The following is a 16578-nucleotide window of genomic DNA, read 5'->3' as shown; positions in this document are numbered from 1 at the left end:
AGAGCTTTACATAGTGTGCCTACTATATGCCCAGCACTCATTATTGAACCCTACTAAGGGCCAGGAATTCTTTATTGAACACCTACTGTGTGCCAGGAACTCTTCATAGAGCACCTAGTGAGGGTCAGGCACTCTACATAGGGCACCTACTGGATGCTGGTGACTCTCCACATTGCAACCACTATTAGTTGGCCATTCGGCATAGAGTGTGCCTACTGTGTGCTGTGCCCTCTGCATACTGCACCTTCTAGGCACACCTACCTGGGTGTCAGACAGTGCTCAGAATATGCCCATTGCATTCCAATACTATACACAGAGCATCTACTGTGTTTCAGGCACTCTGCATAGAGCACCTACTGTGTGGGGGGCAGGCTACACATTGTGCCTACTATATGCCAAGTTTCTACATTGTGCACCTACTGTGTACTGCGTGCTATACATAGAGTGTGAGTCGCTTTGGGCCAGACGCATTACATACAGTATCTACTGTGTGCCAAGCACTCTGCATGGACACCTACCTGTGTGCTGGACACTAGGCCGTGCACCTACTGTGTGCCAGACCCTGTACATGGACACCTACTTGTGTTGTGCACTCTACATAGATTGTGCTATTGTGTTACATGTACTTTACCTAGAACATGTACACGTACCTTCTGTGTGCCAGATACTCCTCACAATGTGCCTACCCTGTGCCAGGAACCCTACATAAAGTGTGCCTGTTTTTGTCTGGCATTTTACCCAAACCATGCCTACTGTGTGACATGTAGTCAGCTAGAAGCAGGCCTGCCCTACCCCAGGCTGTCTGCATGAAGTGAGCCCACCACATCTCAGAAACGCTGCCTGAAAGACAAGGTCCAAATCCTGCCCCCTCCTCTCAGCTTTCTAGGCCAGCCACAGAGGCAAGTCTGAGAGACCCAGATGGCAGCATCCACAGGAGGAGAGATGTCCATTTAACAGAAAAGGAAACTGAGGCTCAAGAGGGGAAGACTGACCCAAAGCTGCACAGCTGGAATGAACACTTGTCTGTCAAACTCCCATTCCCAAACCCCTTCCCTCTGCCACGCTCACCACCCTGTCATCCCGGGACATTTCTGCTGGCAGAATCTCAGGCACCAAGGTGGCCCCATGGGGAAAGTACCTCAAGGCCTCATGCCCCTGCCTGGTTCCTGCCCCCACAGCCAGGATGGAACACCCAGTAGGACTAGTGCACCATCCTGTCCCTCCCTGGCTTCTGCTCGGTTGTCCCCTGAAGGGTGGTCCCAGGTGAGGGAGAGCTTGAAGGGTGAGGGTCCCAGAAGACCTGCTGAGCAAGAAGCTTGGAAAGACAGTTTTCCTGAGAGAGGGGGAGGGTGGGGAGACCCCAGACCTCCCTCTCCTCACCCACACTGCCCCGTCCAGCCCAATCCAGCTCCAGGCTTCAGGCACCAGGTCCTGGCTGGGGCTGTGAGCAGGACGGACGGCAATCCCTTCACAGAATCCCCTTCCCTTACTGAAAATAGATGGTCATCCATATTTGAAACTTCGACTTCTGTGTGAGACTAAAGGGAAACCTGTTTATTTGGTGCAAAATTTATATTTTGACTAGTGTGTTTCCCAGTTTAACTTGTATGGTCAGTTTAATTGAATACCCCAAGTATGTGGAACCATGAATAAGGCATGAGGGTTTGCTGGTTTTGTTCAGCGTGGTGTGATGGCCGATATAACCCAAAGTAATTTGAACAGTTAATAAAGAAGTATTTGCAAAGTCCCCTTGGGGGATGTGGTGAAAAGGGGAAATATTCAGCTACCATTTGGAGAATTCCTGATATTCTTGCAAGCAGTGGGGACAATCAAGTCAATAGGCTGAGACCTCGATCTTGGGGTTTGTTCCTGTGAAACTTATCCCTGCTCAGGATAGGCCAAGCCTACTTAAAGTTAGGCCTAAAAATCACCCCCAGAGAACCTCTTTTCTTGCTCAGATGTGGCCTGAATCTCTCTAAGCTGACACAACAGGTGAATTCACTGCCCTCCCCCCTCTACAGTAGGACCAACTTCCAGGAACCTTCCTGGCAACATGGGACAGAAATCCTGGGATGAGCTGGGACACGGCATCCAGGGATTGAGAAAAACCTTCTCGACCAAAAAGGGGAAGAGCGAAATGAGACAAAATTAAGTGTCAGTGGTTGAAAGATTCCAAACAGAGTTGAGAGGTTATCCTTACTCATAATGTAGATATCTCTTTTAGTTTATGGTATATTAGGCTAGAGGGAAGTATGTGAAACTGTAGCACTGTGTTCCAGTAGCCTTGTTAATTGAAGACGATTGTATAATGATATATAGCTTTTATGATGACTGCGTGATTGTGAAAACCTTGTGTCTGATGCTCCTTTTATCTACAGCATAGACAGATGAGTACAAAACATGGATTAAAAAAAAACAAATAATAGGGAGAACAAAGGTTAAAATAAATTAGGTAGACTGAAATACTAGTGGTCAATGAGAGGGAGGGGTAAAGGGTGTGGGATGTATGAGTTTTTTCTTTTTTATTTCTTTCGCTGGAGAGATGCAAATGTTCAAAAAAAATGATCATAGTGATGAACACACAACTATGTGATGATATTGTGAGCTGTTGAATGTACACCATGTATAGAATGCTTATATGTCAAGAATGTTTCTATGTTCCTTTGTTACAGTTTACAATAAAAAAAAAAAAAGAATCCCCTCTCCCTCTGCAGGGCCGACTTCCCCAGACTTTGATGAACTAGGCAGGGTCCCGGGAGACACAAGAGGAAGAGCCCCAGAGGGTAGATGGGCTCAGCTCACTGAAGACCCACTATGTGTCTGGGGTGGAGGCGGCAGGAGTGGGGCCACCACCAGCCACAGCCAACATAAGCCACTGAAACTGTTTTAAGTCTTTTAGACACATCAACCATGTTCTTATTTTTCCATTTTACAGATGAGGAAACTGAGGCTTAAAGATATTTAAACGACTTGCCCAAAGTCACACAGCTGGCAATTAGTAGATTGAGATGTGCACCTGGGAAGTCCAACTCCCCTCAGCACGCCCTTCAGCCTGAAGCTCTATCCTTCCCACCTGTAAAGGGACATCCACTTGCACCCACTTCTCAAGGGAGTGGTAAGGATGAAGAGACAGTGCCTGCAAATGCTTAGAACATAGTAAGTGCTCCATAAATGCCAGCTGTGGTTGTGGTGGTTCTTGTTGTCTAACCATCCAACAGCCTTGCAATATCATTGCTCTAGTTTGCTAGCTGCCGGAATGGAACACACCAGAGATGGATTGGCTTTAAATAAAGAGGGATTTATTTAGTTAAAAGTGTATTGTTCTATATAAAGCATATACTAAATAGGTGGTTCCTAAGAAAGTTGGACATAGAATTGCCATTTGACTTGGCAATCCCATTTCTACGTATACCCCAAAATAATTGAAGGCAAGGTCTTAAATAGATATTAGTTCACCAATGTTCCTAGCAGCATTGCTTACAATAGTCAAAAGGTAGAAGCAACCCAAGGGCCCATCAATGTATGAATGCATAAGCAAGATATGGTACATGCATGATGGAATATTATTCAGTTGTAAAATGGCATGGAGTTCTAATACATGCAACAACAGGGATGAGGCTGGATGAAATCACACTGAGTGAAATATGGAAGGCAAAAACAGAAAGATATTGCATGATTCCACTTATGTGAAATAACTAGAATATGCAAGTCATAGAGTCAGAAAGTAGAGTAAAAGTTCCCAAGGGTGGTATGAAGGGAAGCAGGGGGTTATTGCTTAATGGATGCAGAGTTTCTGTTTGAGATAATGGAAAAGTTCTGAAAATGGATGGTGGTGATGGTAACACAGCATTGTGGCAATTAATACCACTGAATTGTATACTTGAAAGTGGTTAAAATGGAAAATTCCATGTTATATATAAGTTACCACAATAAAAATTTTAAGAAAAAAAGTGTATTGTTCTTCAGATGAAAGGCAGCTAACTTTCAACTAAGTTCCTTCTTATGTGGGAAGGCACAGGGTGATCTCTGCTGGCAGAGATCTCTGCTGGGTGATCTCTGAAGGCACAGGGTGATCCACAAACTTGCACCATCAGTATTTAAACAACTCCGGGTTCCAACAACTTTCTCCAGGCCTCTGGGTTCCAACAACTTTCCCCAGGGTGATTCCTTTCTGTATCTCCAAAGGTCTGGGCTGAGCTGCGAGTGCTGAGATGAGGTATGCTGAGCTGCTTGGGCTGTGCTACATTGAGTCTCTCATTTAAGCATCAACCAATTAAGTCAAACATCATTCATTGCAGCAGGCATGCCTCCTAGCTGACTGCAGATGTAATCAGCAACAGATGAGGTTCACGTGCCATTGGCTCATGTCCGCAGCAACAGAACTAGGTGACTTCACCTGGCCAAGTTGACACCTGAACCTAAATACCACAGTCATGTTCACAAGCCTGTTTTCCTAGAAGAGGAACCGTGATTGAGAGATTGAAGCAACTTGCCCCAGCCACACAGCAAATTACATAAATGAGACAGCACAGATGACAGAGAAGCTTTGCACATAGTAGGCACTGTTGAGATATCTAGGGAAAGAAAGGGAGATATGCACCCCTGAGCTCTAAGGCCCAGCTTTCAAAGTGTGATCCACAAACTTGCACCATCAGTATCACCCAAGAGTGTGTTGGAAATCAGAACCTTGAGTTCCCATCCAGAAATGCTGAACCAGAATTGCATCTTAAAAATATCCACAGAGGCTTTGTGTGCATTCACTCAGGTTTGAGAAGTGTTACCTTTAAGACCCATGAATTCAGGCTCTGCAAAGGATGCTTCTGGGGGCACTTTACCTTCTGATTTTCTCAGGGGTATTTTCCAGTTATAAAACGAGGAGAAAATCTATAGTTCCTAGAGCTGCTCATTCAGTCTTATGTTAGTTAAGCACCTACTATGTGCTGTAGATGCTGAATATAGGAGACAGACTAAGTTATCAAGAAGATGACATGCAGTGCGGAGACAGATAATTATCAAATCAATGAGCCAGAGTCTGTGAGACAACCAGGATCTGTTACTGGTGGAAATGTAACACGGTGCAGTCGCTTTGGAAACAATTTAGCAGTACCCCCACAAGGAAAACAGAGTTACCATAGGACCCTGCCTTTCCACCACTAGCTATTTATCCAAAGGAATTCATACAAACACTTGACAAGAAAGGTCAGAGCCCAAAGATGGAAACAACCCAAGTGTCCATCAGCAGAAAAGTAGATAAACAACATGTGGTCTGCCCATGCAATAGACAATCATTCGGCTGTTAAAAGAAATGAAGTTCTGACCCACGCCACCACATGGGTGAGCCTTGAAAACATCACGCAGAGTGAAAGAAGCCAAACACAAATGGCCACATATTGTATGTGCTGGTTTGAAAGGAAGTATGCCCCCTAGAAAAGCCATGTTTTAATCAAAATCCTATTTCATAAAAGTAGAATAATCCCTGTTCGATACTGTATGTTTGAAACTGTGATTGGATCGTCTCCCTGGATGATGTGATTTAGTCAAGAGTGGTTGTTAAACTGGATTAGGCGACGACATGTCTACACCCATTTGGGTGGGTCTTGATTGGTTTACTGGAGTCCCATAAAAGAGGAAACATTTTGGAGAACGGGGACTCAGAGAGAGCAGAATGACATAGCCACAAGAAGCAGAGTCCACCAGCCAGTGACCTTTGGAGATGAAGAAGGAAAATGCCTCCCGGGGAGCTTCATGAAACTGGAAGCCAGGATAAGAAACTAGCAGGTGACGCCGTGTTTGCCATGGGCCCTTCCAGATGAGAGAGGAACCCTGACTGTGTTCACCATGTGCCTTCTCACTTGAGAGAGAAACCCTGAACTTCATCAGCCTTCTTGAACCAAGGGATCTTTCCCTGGATGCCTTAGATTGGACATTTCTATAGACTTGCTTTAATTGGGTCATTTTCTTTGCCTTAGAACTGTAAACTAGCAACTCATTAAATCCCCCTTTTTAAAAGCCATTCTGTTTCTGGCATATTGCATTCTGGCAGCTAGCAAACTAGAACATTGTACAATTCCATTTTTATTGTCTGGGATAGGCAAATCATAGAGATAGAAAGTAGATAAACAGCTGCCAGGGAAAGAGGGCAAAGGGGAGTGACTGCTCCATGCATATGGGGTTCCCTTTGGGCTGATGAAATTATTTGTGAAGCCAGATAGAAGTGATGGCTGCACAACCTTGTGACTGTAACTGAATGCCTCTGATTGCATGCAATAAAGTGGTTAATGGTTAATTTTATGTTTATGAACTTTACCTCAATTAAAAAAATGATTAGACAGCAGCAAGTGATGACAGAGTGGGTTCCTAGACCATTCTACCTTAGGCCAGTGGTCACGGAGGGCTTCCAGGAGGAGGTGTCTTGGGGAAAGGATGTGGATGAGGAGAGAGAGCCTCCAGGTTGAGCACAGCGGGTGTGTGGTGCTTTCTCCCGGGACTCATGCTGACTTCTCCAGCATGTGGGGCCTCAATCGGTGTCCTTGGGAAAGTCAACACCGGCAGAGAATCTGACCCAATATTCAACCAGAAGCGGGTGTTGAGTGTTCACTAGCCATGACCAAGAACTCAGGACCCAGCAGGTATCTGCAGTCTTGACCAGGAATCATGGAGCGGGCATCCTGGATTGCTGGAGAAGGTGGAAAGAAGTAATCAGTGTGAGAAGTGGAAACCCTAAGGAGAATCTCCCTTTTCTGGGGGTCTCTGCCTGAGGGGGCTGGAGGTTCCCAGTGATTTCTCACACCAAGAGTGTCCAGGAGCCAAAGCATGCATTTGTGACCCATGAAACGTCCCTGGTGGGTGTGGACAGGGGGAGACTGAGACTCGTTCTTCTCCAGGGTCCTTCCACCTACCCGGAGTGGGCTGGGGGCAGGTGTGTCAGAGCAGTGAAGGCCGTGACCTGTAGTGCCAACCTCAGGCCCCATCACCACTCTGAACCTTGGTCTTCTTGTCGGTACAATGGGCTGACAGAACTCTGCAGCGTGCTGCGATGGTTCACCAGACACAGGCAGACCTAGTAGGAAAAAGCAAGTTGGTAGAATGATTCGTGTGTAAAGACCCTATCTGGATATAAAGTGTATGAGTGTGTGTGCATGTGGGCACATGAGGTATGTGCATAGGAAGAAGATCTGAAGATTCCACATGCGCAATTGGAAGCCAAATTGGAGGAAAGACCCTTTTAGCTTTCTACATGTCTCTATCGCTTTGTTCTGCACACTGAGCAGGTGTACCTTTTATCACTAAACAGGAAAAGGAGCAGGGGCAGAGGGAGGGTGCACTAACCAGATGAGGGGTTGGTAGTTTCCATCACCCTGAATTCACACCTCCCAGGAATCAGAGGGTCTTCTCTCAGGCCACTGTGCAGGCTGCTCCAGGACCCAGAATGGACAAGGTTACAGCTGTCACAGTGCTCATGTCTGATGGGGGAAACCAACAGATCTTGAGATCAAGTCGGATAGTGGCAGCAAAGCACTGCGAAAGAAGTGAGCAGGTGAGTAGGGTAGAAATGTCCAAGGGGCTGCTCTGCACAGGGTATTCAGGACAGGCCTCCCGAGGAGGTGACACTGGAGCAGATCTGCATGGCAGGAGGAGAGGACCAGCCCCTGTAGATGCGTCAGGAGTCTAAAGGCCCAGTGACATGCACGGCAATTGAAGGGCCTAAAACCATGTGTTCGTTTTGGCTTCCTTCCTTAGACAAGCTGAGAGAGTGGCCTAAAAAAAAGGTGTCAGTTTTTGCTTGCTTCCTCAAACGCACTGAGATAAACAGAGACCATGGGTCAGCTGCCTTCAGAGTACATGAAGAAAACAGGAACCAGCCATGCTGGGAACCCAAGTCGGTGATGAAATCTGGCCCAATGCTCAAGCTGGGAGCGTATGCTGCATTTCAGTTCACATGATAAAAATGAAATCCCTAGCCATGCCCTGAAGTCACATCTGCGGCTGGATCCACTGAACGTGACTGCCAGCTTCTCGGCAGACGTGCAGGAGATCAAACGAGCTGATACGGGAAACTTCAGAAAAGTCCAGAAGACCCATGGATGGGATTTGTTGGGTGAAGCCAGGTCAGAAAACATGGGCTCGGGGAGACTTCCCTCCTGTGAAGGAGGAAAAGGGAGTTTCTCATCCAAAAGCCAAGGATGGGGTAACACAAAATATCACGCCTCCCCTCCCCATCTCCATTCATTCACCATCATGGGGAATTTCAGAGCCTGCTTGGAGTGGGGGAGGAGAAATTAGACACCCCAAGTAACATCCTTATTTAGAGGAGTTTCACTGCATGGTAAAGAAAAGAAATGAGATGTCCAGTGGTGAGAAGGGGGGTCAAGGGAAGGATTTTTAAGTTTGTAAAAATAACAGCCTTACTTGTATTCCTGTGGGAATGATTCGATAGAGTATAGACCTAAATGTAAAATCTAAAACTACAAAACTTTGGAACAAAAATATGGGAGAAAATCTTTGTGACCTTGACCTAGACAAAGAGTCTTCATGTATAAGCATAATCTAAAGAAGGTGAAAAAGTTCGTAATGTGTACCTTATATAAATTTTGCAATTTTTGCTCTCTGAAAGACACAAGAGTATAAAGACATTGGCCATAGTTTAGGCTTTCAAATCACTTATATGATAAAGGGCTTGTATCCACAATACATAAAGAACTCTCAAACTCCAGCAAGAAGAAAATAAAGAACTCAAGGAAGGGAAATGAGCAGAAGATATGAACAGACATTTCGCCAAAGAGATATGGGTGGCAAACAGGACTTGAAAAGATGGTCAACAGTGTGGGTCATTAAGAAATGCAAATTAAAATGGCAGTGATACACCACTGTGTGCCTACATGAATGGTTTTAACAAAAACTGAAAACACCAAGTGCTGGCATGTATGTGGAACGACGAGAACTCTGTTACTGTTAGGAATCCAAAACGGCAGGCACTTTAGGATACATTCTGGCAGTTTCTTACAACATTCAACACGCACTTCTCATATGACCCAGCAACCACATTCTAAGAGCAATGAAAGTTTATGTTCACAGGAAACCTGTACGTGAATCCTCATAGAAGTTTTTCAGTAAAGCCTAAAACTGAACACAACTCACATATGCTTCAGCTGGCGAATGATGTCATACTACTTAGTAATAAAAAAAAACAAAGTATTGATCCACGCCATATGGATGAGTCTCAAATAAATTGTGCTGAGTGGATGACAGACACCAGGGCTACATACCACAGAATCTCATTCATGCATTTACCTAACAAAACTATAGGGACGGAGGACAGATTGGTGGTTTCCAGGGAAAAGGGTGTGAGGATATTATGATTTCCAAAGGGGTAGCATGATGACATGTTTTCAGATGACGAAGCTGTCTGTACCTTGATTATGGTGGTGGTGGTTTTACAACTCTAGGCGTTTTTCAAAACTCAGAGTCATTCACCAAATGCAGCACATTTTACTGCATGTAAATTTAAATGTAATGTTTAAATGGCATTGGGGATGATTGGACAAATATACTATGAAAGGATTCCAAAAATAAAAGTGACTCACCTAAAAGTGAAGAATTTGGCAAATGATGGACATAAATATTTTATTTATTGTATCTTATTGTTTAGGTGAGTGAATATATTACCTGTCAAAAATATTAAATGAAAATTTGAGGCACCTGGTCCAGATAAGTCCTGAAGCCTAGTCCAGCCTCTCCAGAACATCAGATAGTTCCATCTCCCTACCCCATATTAGTGACAGACCCTTCCAATATCAAAAATTTAGAATTGCTATGGCTCAAACACCCCTAAAGAGAAGGATGGAAAGATCAGAGGGGATGATGGAGTTATACAGAGAAGGTAGGGTTTAACAAATGAATATGAATTCTGTATCATTAAACTGATATCTCTTTAGTCTCTAGCATTTTAGAACAGCTAGAAATAAAAATCTAAAATTCTGGAATTGTAACCGGTCAAACTCTGAAATATGTTCTACAACTAATTGTGGTGCTGTGCTTTGAAATTTATAGCTCTTTTGTATATATGTTATTTTTCACAAAAAAAAAAAGAAGGAAAAAAAGTCGATTGTGATAATAAAAAAATATATTTAAGCCCTGTAGCCTCCTATATTCTGGAGCAGTTAGAAGGAAAAATATGAGAAGATCGTATGGTAGGCCATGACAAACTATGGGATCTGTCCTGTAACCACTTTTTGAAGAGTGCTTTGAAGACTATTGCTTTTTTATTTCTTTGCTTTGTATATGTATTACGCTACACAATTTTTTTAATAGTTTGAAAAAAGTGAGGCAGTGCATCCTGACCAAAAAGGGGAAAAGAAGTGTAACAAATAAGGTATCAGTGGCTAAGAGAGTTCAAATAGAGTCAAGAGGCTACTCTGGTGGTTGCTCTTACACAAGTTTCAGGTAGACCTTGCTACCTGTCATAACCTGCCAACCCCCAACCAGGACCATTCCAGCCAATCCTAAAGAACACTAGGGCAATATATAAGATTCTACAAAGGTTCCAGGCACTACAACCTCCAGATCAGTCCCTGGACCAGATAAGTCCTGAAATGCAGAGGAGCCAGCCTCTTCAGAGCATCAGATAGTTCCATCCCCCTACCCCATATTATCGACAGCCCCTTCCAACATGAGAAAGTTAGAATAGGCAAAGACCAAATATCCCTAAAGAGTGGGAGAAACATCAAAGGTGACGGTGGAGTTATACAGAGAAGGTAGGATTTAACAAATCAGTATGACTGCTGAATCAGCATATTCATATTTCTTTAATTCTCCAGTATCTTAGACCAGGTAGAAATAAAAACCTGAAATTGTGGAATTTTAACCCTTACCAAACTCTGAAATCTGTTCTACATCTAATTGTTGGCATGTACACTGAAATCTATTGCTTTTTTGTATATATGTTATTTTTCACAAAAACAAAGAAAAAGAGAAGGAAGAATATAATAGATAAGATAGGATTTAACAAATGACTATGACTGCTGAATCAATATATTGATATTTGTTTTGGTCTTCAGTGTCTTGGAGCAGCTAGAAGAAAAAATGAAAATCTCATGGAACCATAACCCATAGCAAACTTTAAAATCTGTTGTATAACTACTTGTTAAAATATACTTGGAAATTTATTGCCTTTGTGTATATATACTATTTTTCACAATTTAAAAAAAAACGTTAAAAAATAAAAAAAATTGAGATGCCACCTTTTTAAGAGTCTCCCCTCGTAAGTCCTGGGTGATTCTCCAGGTGATGCACTTCCGGTTGAGACATGCTTTGGAAACCGCTTCCTTTGTAGGTTGAGGCAAAACCTCTAAAGTTAAGCTGACGAATTTTGTCCCTTGCTCCCCCTCTAACTAAGTGACCTTGGACCGCTGAGTTAACCTCTCCAATCAACAGGACTGGTGTGAGGATGCAGTGAGTTTTCACCGGGGGCAGCAGAGTGTTGCCTTCCCCCTCCTTATTGGTCTCTTCTGTTATGAGGACAAAGAATTCAGGGTCTGTGAGGGTCTCCAGTTCATACGTGTTACAGGAAGGTGTTTAATCACATGTCCATCATACATGAATGCATGTGTTCTAGTTTGCTAGCTGCCAGAATGCAATATACCAGAATCAGAATGGCTTTTAAAAAGGGGAATTTAATAAGTTGCTAGTTCACAGTTCTAAGGCCGAGAAAATGTCTCAATGAAAACAAGTCTATAGAAACGTCCAATCAAAGGCATCCAGGGAAAGATACCTTGGTTCAAGAAGGCCGATGAAGTTCAAGGTTTCTCTCTCAAGTGAGAAGGCAGATGACGAACACAGTCAGAGTTTCTCTCTTGGCTAGAAGGGCACATGGCGAGCACAGCGTCATCTGCTAGCTTTCTCTCCTGGCTTCCTGTTTCACGAAGCTCCCCGAGAGGCATTTTCCATCTTCATCTCCAAAGGTCACTGGCTGGTGGACTCTCTGCTTCACGGTGCTGCAGCATTCTCTGCTCTCTCTGAATCTCTCATTCTCCAAAATGTTTCCTCTTTTATAGGACTCCAGAAACTAATCAAGACCCACCCAAATGGGTGGAGACATGTCATCACCTAATCCAGCTTGACAACCACTCTTGATCAAATCACATCTCCAGGGAGGTGATCTAATTACAGTCAAACATACAATACTGAATAAGGATTAGAAGAAACGGCTGCCTCTACAAAATGGGATTAGAGTTAAAACATGGCTTTTCTAGGGTACATACATCTTTTCAAACTAGCACAGTATGTATATCTACTACTGTAAAAATGAAATTTCCAAAACAAAAGATATTGATTCAGGAGTAACTCAAATTAAACCCAAGTAAATGCAAAACTTTAGAAGAGTCAAGGAAACCAATTCGCAAAATAACTTTATTAAGATAATCAAGGGCTCCAAGCACAATAGAAAATCACAAAGCACAAGAAGATCCAGATAGAAATAGCCCAGCTAAAAGACCAATTCAAAACCCCAGAGGGGACACAGAGTATGAAACAACTACTCAAGGATATTTATAAGGAAACAAAGGATAGCGAAAGTCACCAGAAGAGTATAAAGAAGAATCTGAATGATTAAATAGAAAAATGGCAGGTCTCACAGAGATGAAAGATACTGAAGACCAAATTAGAAATATACTAGAAACACGCTATAGCAGATTCAAAGAAGCAGAAGGAAGAATAAGTGAGCTGGACGTCAGAACAATTGAACTAGAGTGCAAAAAAGAACAAATGGCAAGAAAGGTGGAAAAAATGGAAGTGGGTCTTGGAGAAAATGATGGACAACAAAAGGTGCCCAAATACAAGAGTCATCTGTGTCCCAGAAGAAGAAGAGAAAAGGGCTGGGAAGGTTAGTTGAAGATATAATTGGGGAAAACTTCCCAACCCTTATAAAAGATATAAATATGCAAATCAAAGAGGCCCAATGAACTCCAAATAGGATAAATCCAAAAAGACCTACTCCAAGACACATGCTAATCAGACTGTCAAATGTTGAAGAGAAGCAGAAAATCCTGAAAGCACCATGAGAAAAGTGATCTACTGCATACAAGGAAAGCCACATAAGCCTGAGTTCAGACTACGCAACAGGGACCATGGAGGCAAGAAGGCAGCGGTTATGATACAGTTAAGATCCGGAGTGAGAAAGGCTTCCAGTCACGAATTCTTTAGCCAGCCAAGTTGGCGTTTGTGCTGGTTTGAAAGGATGTATGCTCCCTAGAAAAGCCATGTTTTAATCAAAACCCCATTTCATAAAGGTAGAATAATCCCTATTCAATACTGTACATTTGAAACTGTAATCAGATCATCTCCCTGGACGATGTGATTTAGTCAAGAGTGGTTGTTAAGCTGGATTAGGGGACGACACGTCTCCACCCATTTGGGTGGATGTTGATTGGTTTATTGGAATCCTATAGAAGAGGAAACGTTTTGGAGAAGGGGAGATTCAGAGAGAGCAGCACCACAAAGCAGAGTCCACGAGCAAGTGATTCTTGAAGATGAAAAAGGAAAACGCCTCCCAGGGAGCTTCAGGAAGCAGGAAGCCAGGAGAAGAAGCTAGCAGGTGAAACCGTGTTCGCCATGTGCCCTTCCAGCTGAGAGAGAAGCCCTGACTGTGTTTGCCATGTGTCTTCTCCCTTGAGACAACAGCAGGGAGGGAACTGCGAGCTCTGGACAGGTTGTCAGGGTGTGGGCTGCAGTCCTCCCTCTGCGTTCTGGGCAGCCAGGGGCCCTTGTCTTTGGGACACCCATATCCCCCAGGGGAATGAATTGGCCACTACGGGATCTTCTCTTCCTGGACTCGAAGCCTCAAATTTGCCCCTTAAGTCCTTCCTTATCCCTCGTCCCTCTCCTACTCAAACACCTTCCATGGCTCTCATTGGCGCATAGGATAATGTCTGTGACTGGGCTCTGGGAGAACCCGCCATCCGTGTGGGGTCTCCTGCTCTCTGCTCCTGTGGTCAGCAGCAGAGAGCCAGGGTCATGAACTCGGAGATTGCAACCCCACATCCCACCAGACACCCCCGCTCCTCGGATCCCCGCTGTCCCCAATTGCATCCGTGACATTCCAGCCGAGGTGAGAGCAAAGCTTTATTCCTGGGAATCTGCCAAACTGGAGGGGCGGAGTCAGAGATGGATCTAAGGCCCTGGGGCGGTGGGTCCCAGCGGACGCGCGCTCAGCGGCTCCACCCGCAGCCAAAGTCCGCCCTCCGCGCGCAGGATCAGCTCCGGCTTCCTCCGCGGCTCGGTCTCGTCCGGCAGGACGCGGAAACGCAGCAGCGTGAGCGCCAGCACCGCCTTCATCTCGGTCATGGCGAACGTCTGCCCGATGCAGTTCCTGCCGGCGAGAGTGCGGCTCGGACCACGCCCGCGACTCCCATCCGCGCCCCCTTCGCCCCTGGACCTGCCCCGGGGCCCCCACCCTCTTCCTCATCCGCCTGAGGATAGAAGGGGGATAACCGTGCATGGGCCCCCATGTGGACTTCCATGTCCCCTGAGGTTGGCCCAGCTCAGTCCAGCAGATGTGGAGGAGGGGGCTCTAAGCACACCTGGGATTCCTCCTTGGGCCCCACCACCTTAAGATTTTGTGGAAACTTCTGGTCCACTGAAACAGGCCGCCCACCGGAAGCCCCTCCCATCCCCACCTCTGAGACACCCGTTGCCCTCACCTGGGTCCTGCAGAGAAAGGAATAAAAGCCAGAGGTGACCTCTTCTGGGGGATTTCTGGGTCGAAACGGAAAGGGTTGTAGACCTGGGTTGAAGAAGATATGGTGGGTGGGTTCTCTGAGGACGTTCAGCCACCCCCAGAAAAAACAGAAGTGGACACAGCAGAGAGGGAGTGCCAGATTTCCCTGCACAGGATGCCTGCCCCTGCGCCAGGTCTCCATGGATGGAGAGACCCAGAAAGGGCAGTACCTCCGGGTCTGGCCAGACTGACGGGTTATGATGAATCCCAAAGATGCTGATGAGACATACATTTCCTGTGCAAGACGAGGGTACAGTCAGCACAAGGTCCCGCAATGCTTAAGGGAGCCACCACCCTGCTCAGGAGGCGCCACCCCCCACCCCGCCACTGTGGACACCTTTGGGGATGACCCGTCCATCCGGGAGCGCAACGTCCTGGGTACAGCAGCGGAAGATGACGGGCACTGGGGGATGCAACCGCAGACTCTCCTTGATGCACATGCTCAGGAAGGGCAAATGGGCCAGGTCGTCCCTATTTTTAAAAAAATAAAGAATTAACCAGAAATCAGTAACAAAGGCTCCCCCGCTCCCAGCCCTGCAGCCCCATGACACCCTCACTGCCTCTCTCTGTCTTTCTCTCCCTAAAGCAAAATAAATCCCAGATGGATCTAAGGTTTAAGGATTAGAAAATTAAAAGTCAGATAACTAAGAGGGAAAACTTGGCCTGGCAGTTTTGGCCTTTCTAAGCAAGGCACAGCGCTCAGATGACATCTGAGTGTGAATAGATTTGCTTAACAATTAAAATTTCTGCATAGTAAAAAAGGCAAAATCAAAGGACAAATGAGTCCAAAGCAAAACAAGAATATCCACCATTGCAATCCATAATGTGAATCTGTGTGCAGATACTAGCTAAAGTAACATGAGAAGAAAAAGAATAGAAATGAGGAGAGAACTGCCTTTTTTTTTTTTTTGATAGATATATTATTTTGCACTTGGGCAGTATGAGAATCCTCTGAAAAAAATTACAAACAATGAGAATTTAGTGAAGACACTGGGTTAGAAATTTTGTTATTTTTATCACTTCTATTTATGAGTGGCTATTTAATTTTACATTTAATTAATATAGATAAGTGGTTCAAAATTCAGAGTATAAAAGAGGAAATTCTCCTTCATACCCCTTGGTTCAAGAACCATCCAGTTCCCTTACCCACAGGCTGTCCAGATTGTTAGTTCCCATAAATCCTTCCAGAACTTTTTTTTTGCATCCTTGTTAAAACATTAGTTGCACACTATATTTTACATGCATTGTCCTGTATCTTGTTTTTTTTTCTTTTATTTAACTGTTTATCTTGGAGATATTTCCCTCATAGCATACCTTCTCTTTTATGACCATAAATTACATCAATTACCATAATTTATTTAGTTTCCCAATGATATACATTTAAATTGTTTCCAATCCTTTGACATTCCAAACATGTTGCAATGAATTACTTGGTATGTGTGTCATTTCCCAGAAGTGTAAGTATACAAAAAATTCTGAAAAGTGGAATTGTTGATACAAAGAATCTTTGAATATTTTATAGTTGTGGCCAACCTCTACTTCATAGAAGTTGCTTCAATTTACATCTGCCAGCCATGTACAAGGGAATCTATTTTCCCACATCATTCCCAACACAGCACAATATATAGATTTTTGTCTTCACCTTGTGAAAGGTGAAAAATGGCATCTAAGTGTGATTTTAATTGGTAATCATCTTATTATGAGAGAGGTTAGATACTCTTTCACACATTAAAATGTAAGCTGTCCTTGCACATATATCCATTGAGTTTTTGGCCTTTTTTGGATTTATTTTCATTAGTATTCAT

At 44.3% G+C, this 16578-nt stretch overlaps 2 protein-coding genes across 6 annotated transcripts in view; both read right to left on the bottom strand.

The window, feature by feature from the left end:
- LOC143650761 (cytochrome P450 4F2-like) overlaps positions 1–16578 on the bottom strand; it is a 66490-nt gene that overhangs the window by 23130 nt on the left and 26782 nt on the right. The window lies entirely within an intron of this gene.
- The window catches only part of LOC143650760 (cytochrome P450 4F3-like), a 33602-nt gene continuing 29301 nt past the window's right edge, over positions 12278–16578 (bottom strand). For all 5 annotated transcript variants that reach the window (XM_077121950.1, XM_077121947.1, XM_077121946.1 and 2 more), the window contains 4 exons: positions 15111–15244; positions 14944–15008; positions 14697–14779; positions 12278–14365 (listed from right to left, as the gene is read on the bottom strand). In XM_077121950.1, the coding sequence (XP_076978065.1) occupies positions 14167–14365; positions 14697–14779; positions 14944–15008; positions 15111–15244 (481 nt within the window). In that variant the 3' untranslated portion in view covers positions 12278–14166. The remainder of the gene's footprint in view (positions 14366–14696; positions 14780–14943; positions 15009–15110; positions 15245–16578) is intronic.

This window comes from Tamandua tetradactyla, chromosome 11, assembly GCF_023851605.1.
Source record: "Tamandua tetradactyla isolate mTamTet1 chromosome 11, mTamTet1.pri, whole genome shotgun sequence".
Taxonomy (NCBI): Eukaryota; Metazoa; Chordata; class Mammalia; order Pilosa; family Myrmecophagidae; genus Tamandua; species Tamandua tetradactyla.
The sequence above is the reverse complement of the archived record's forward strand: the minus strand, read 5'-3'. Positions and strand labels throughout refer to the sequence as shown.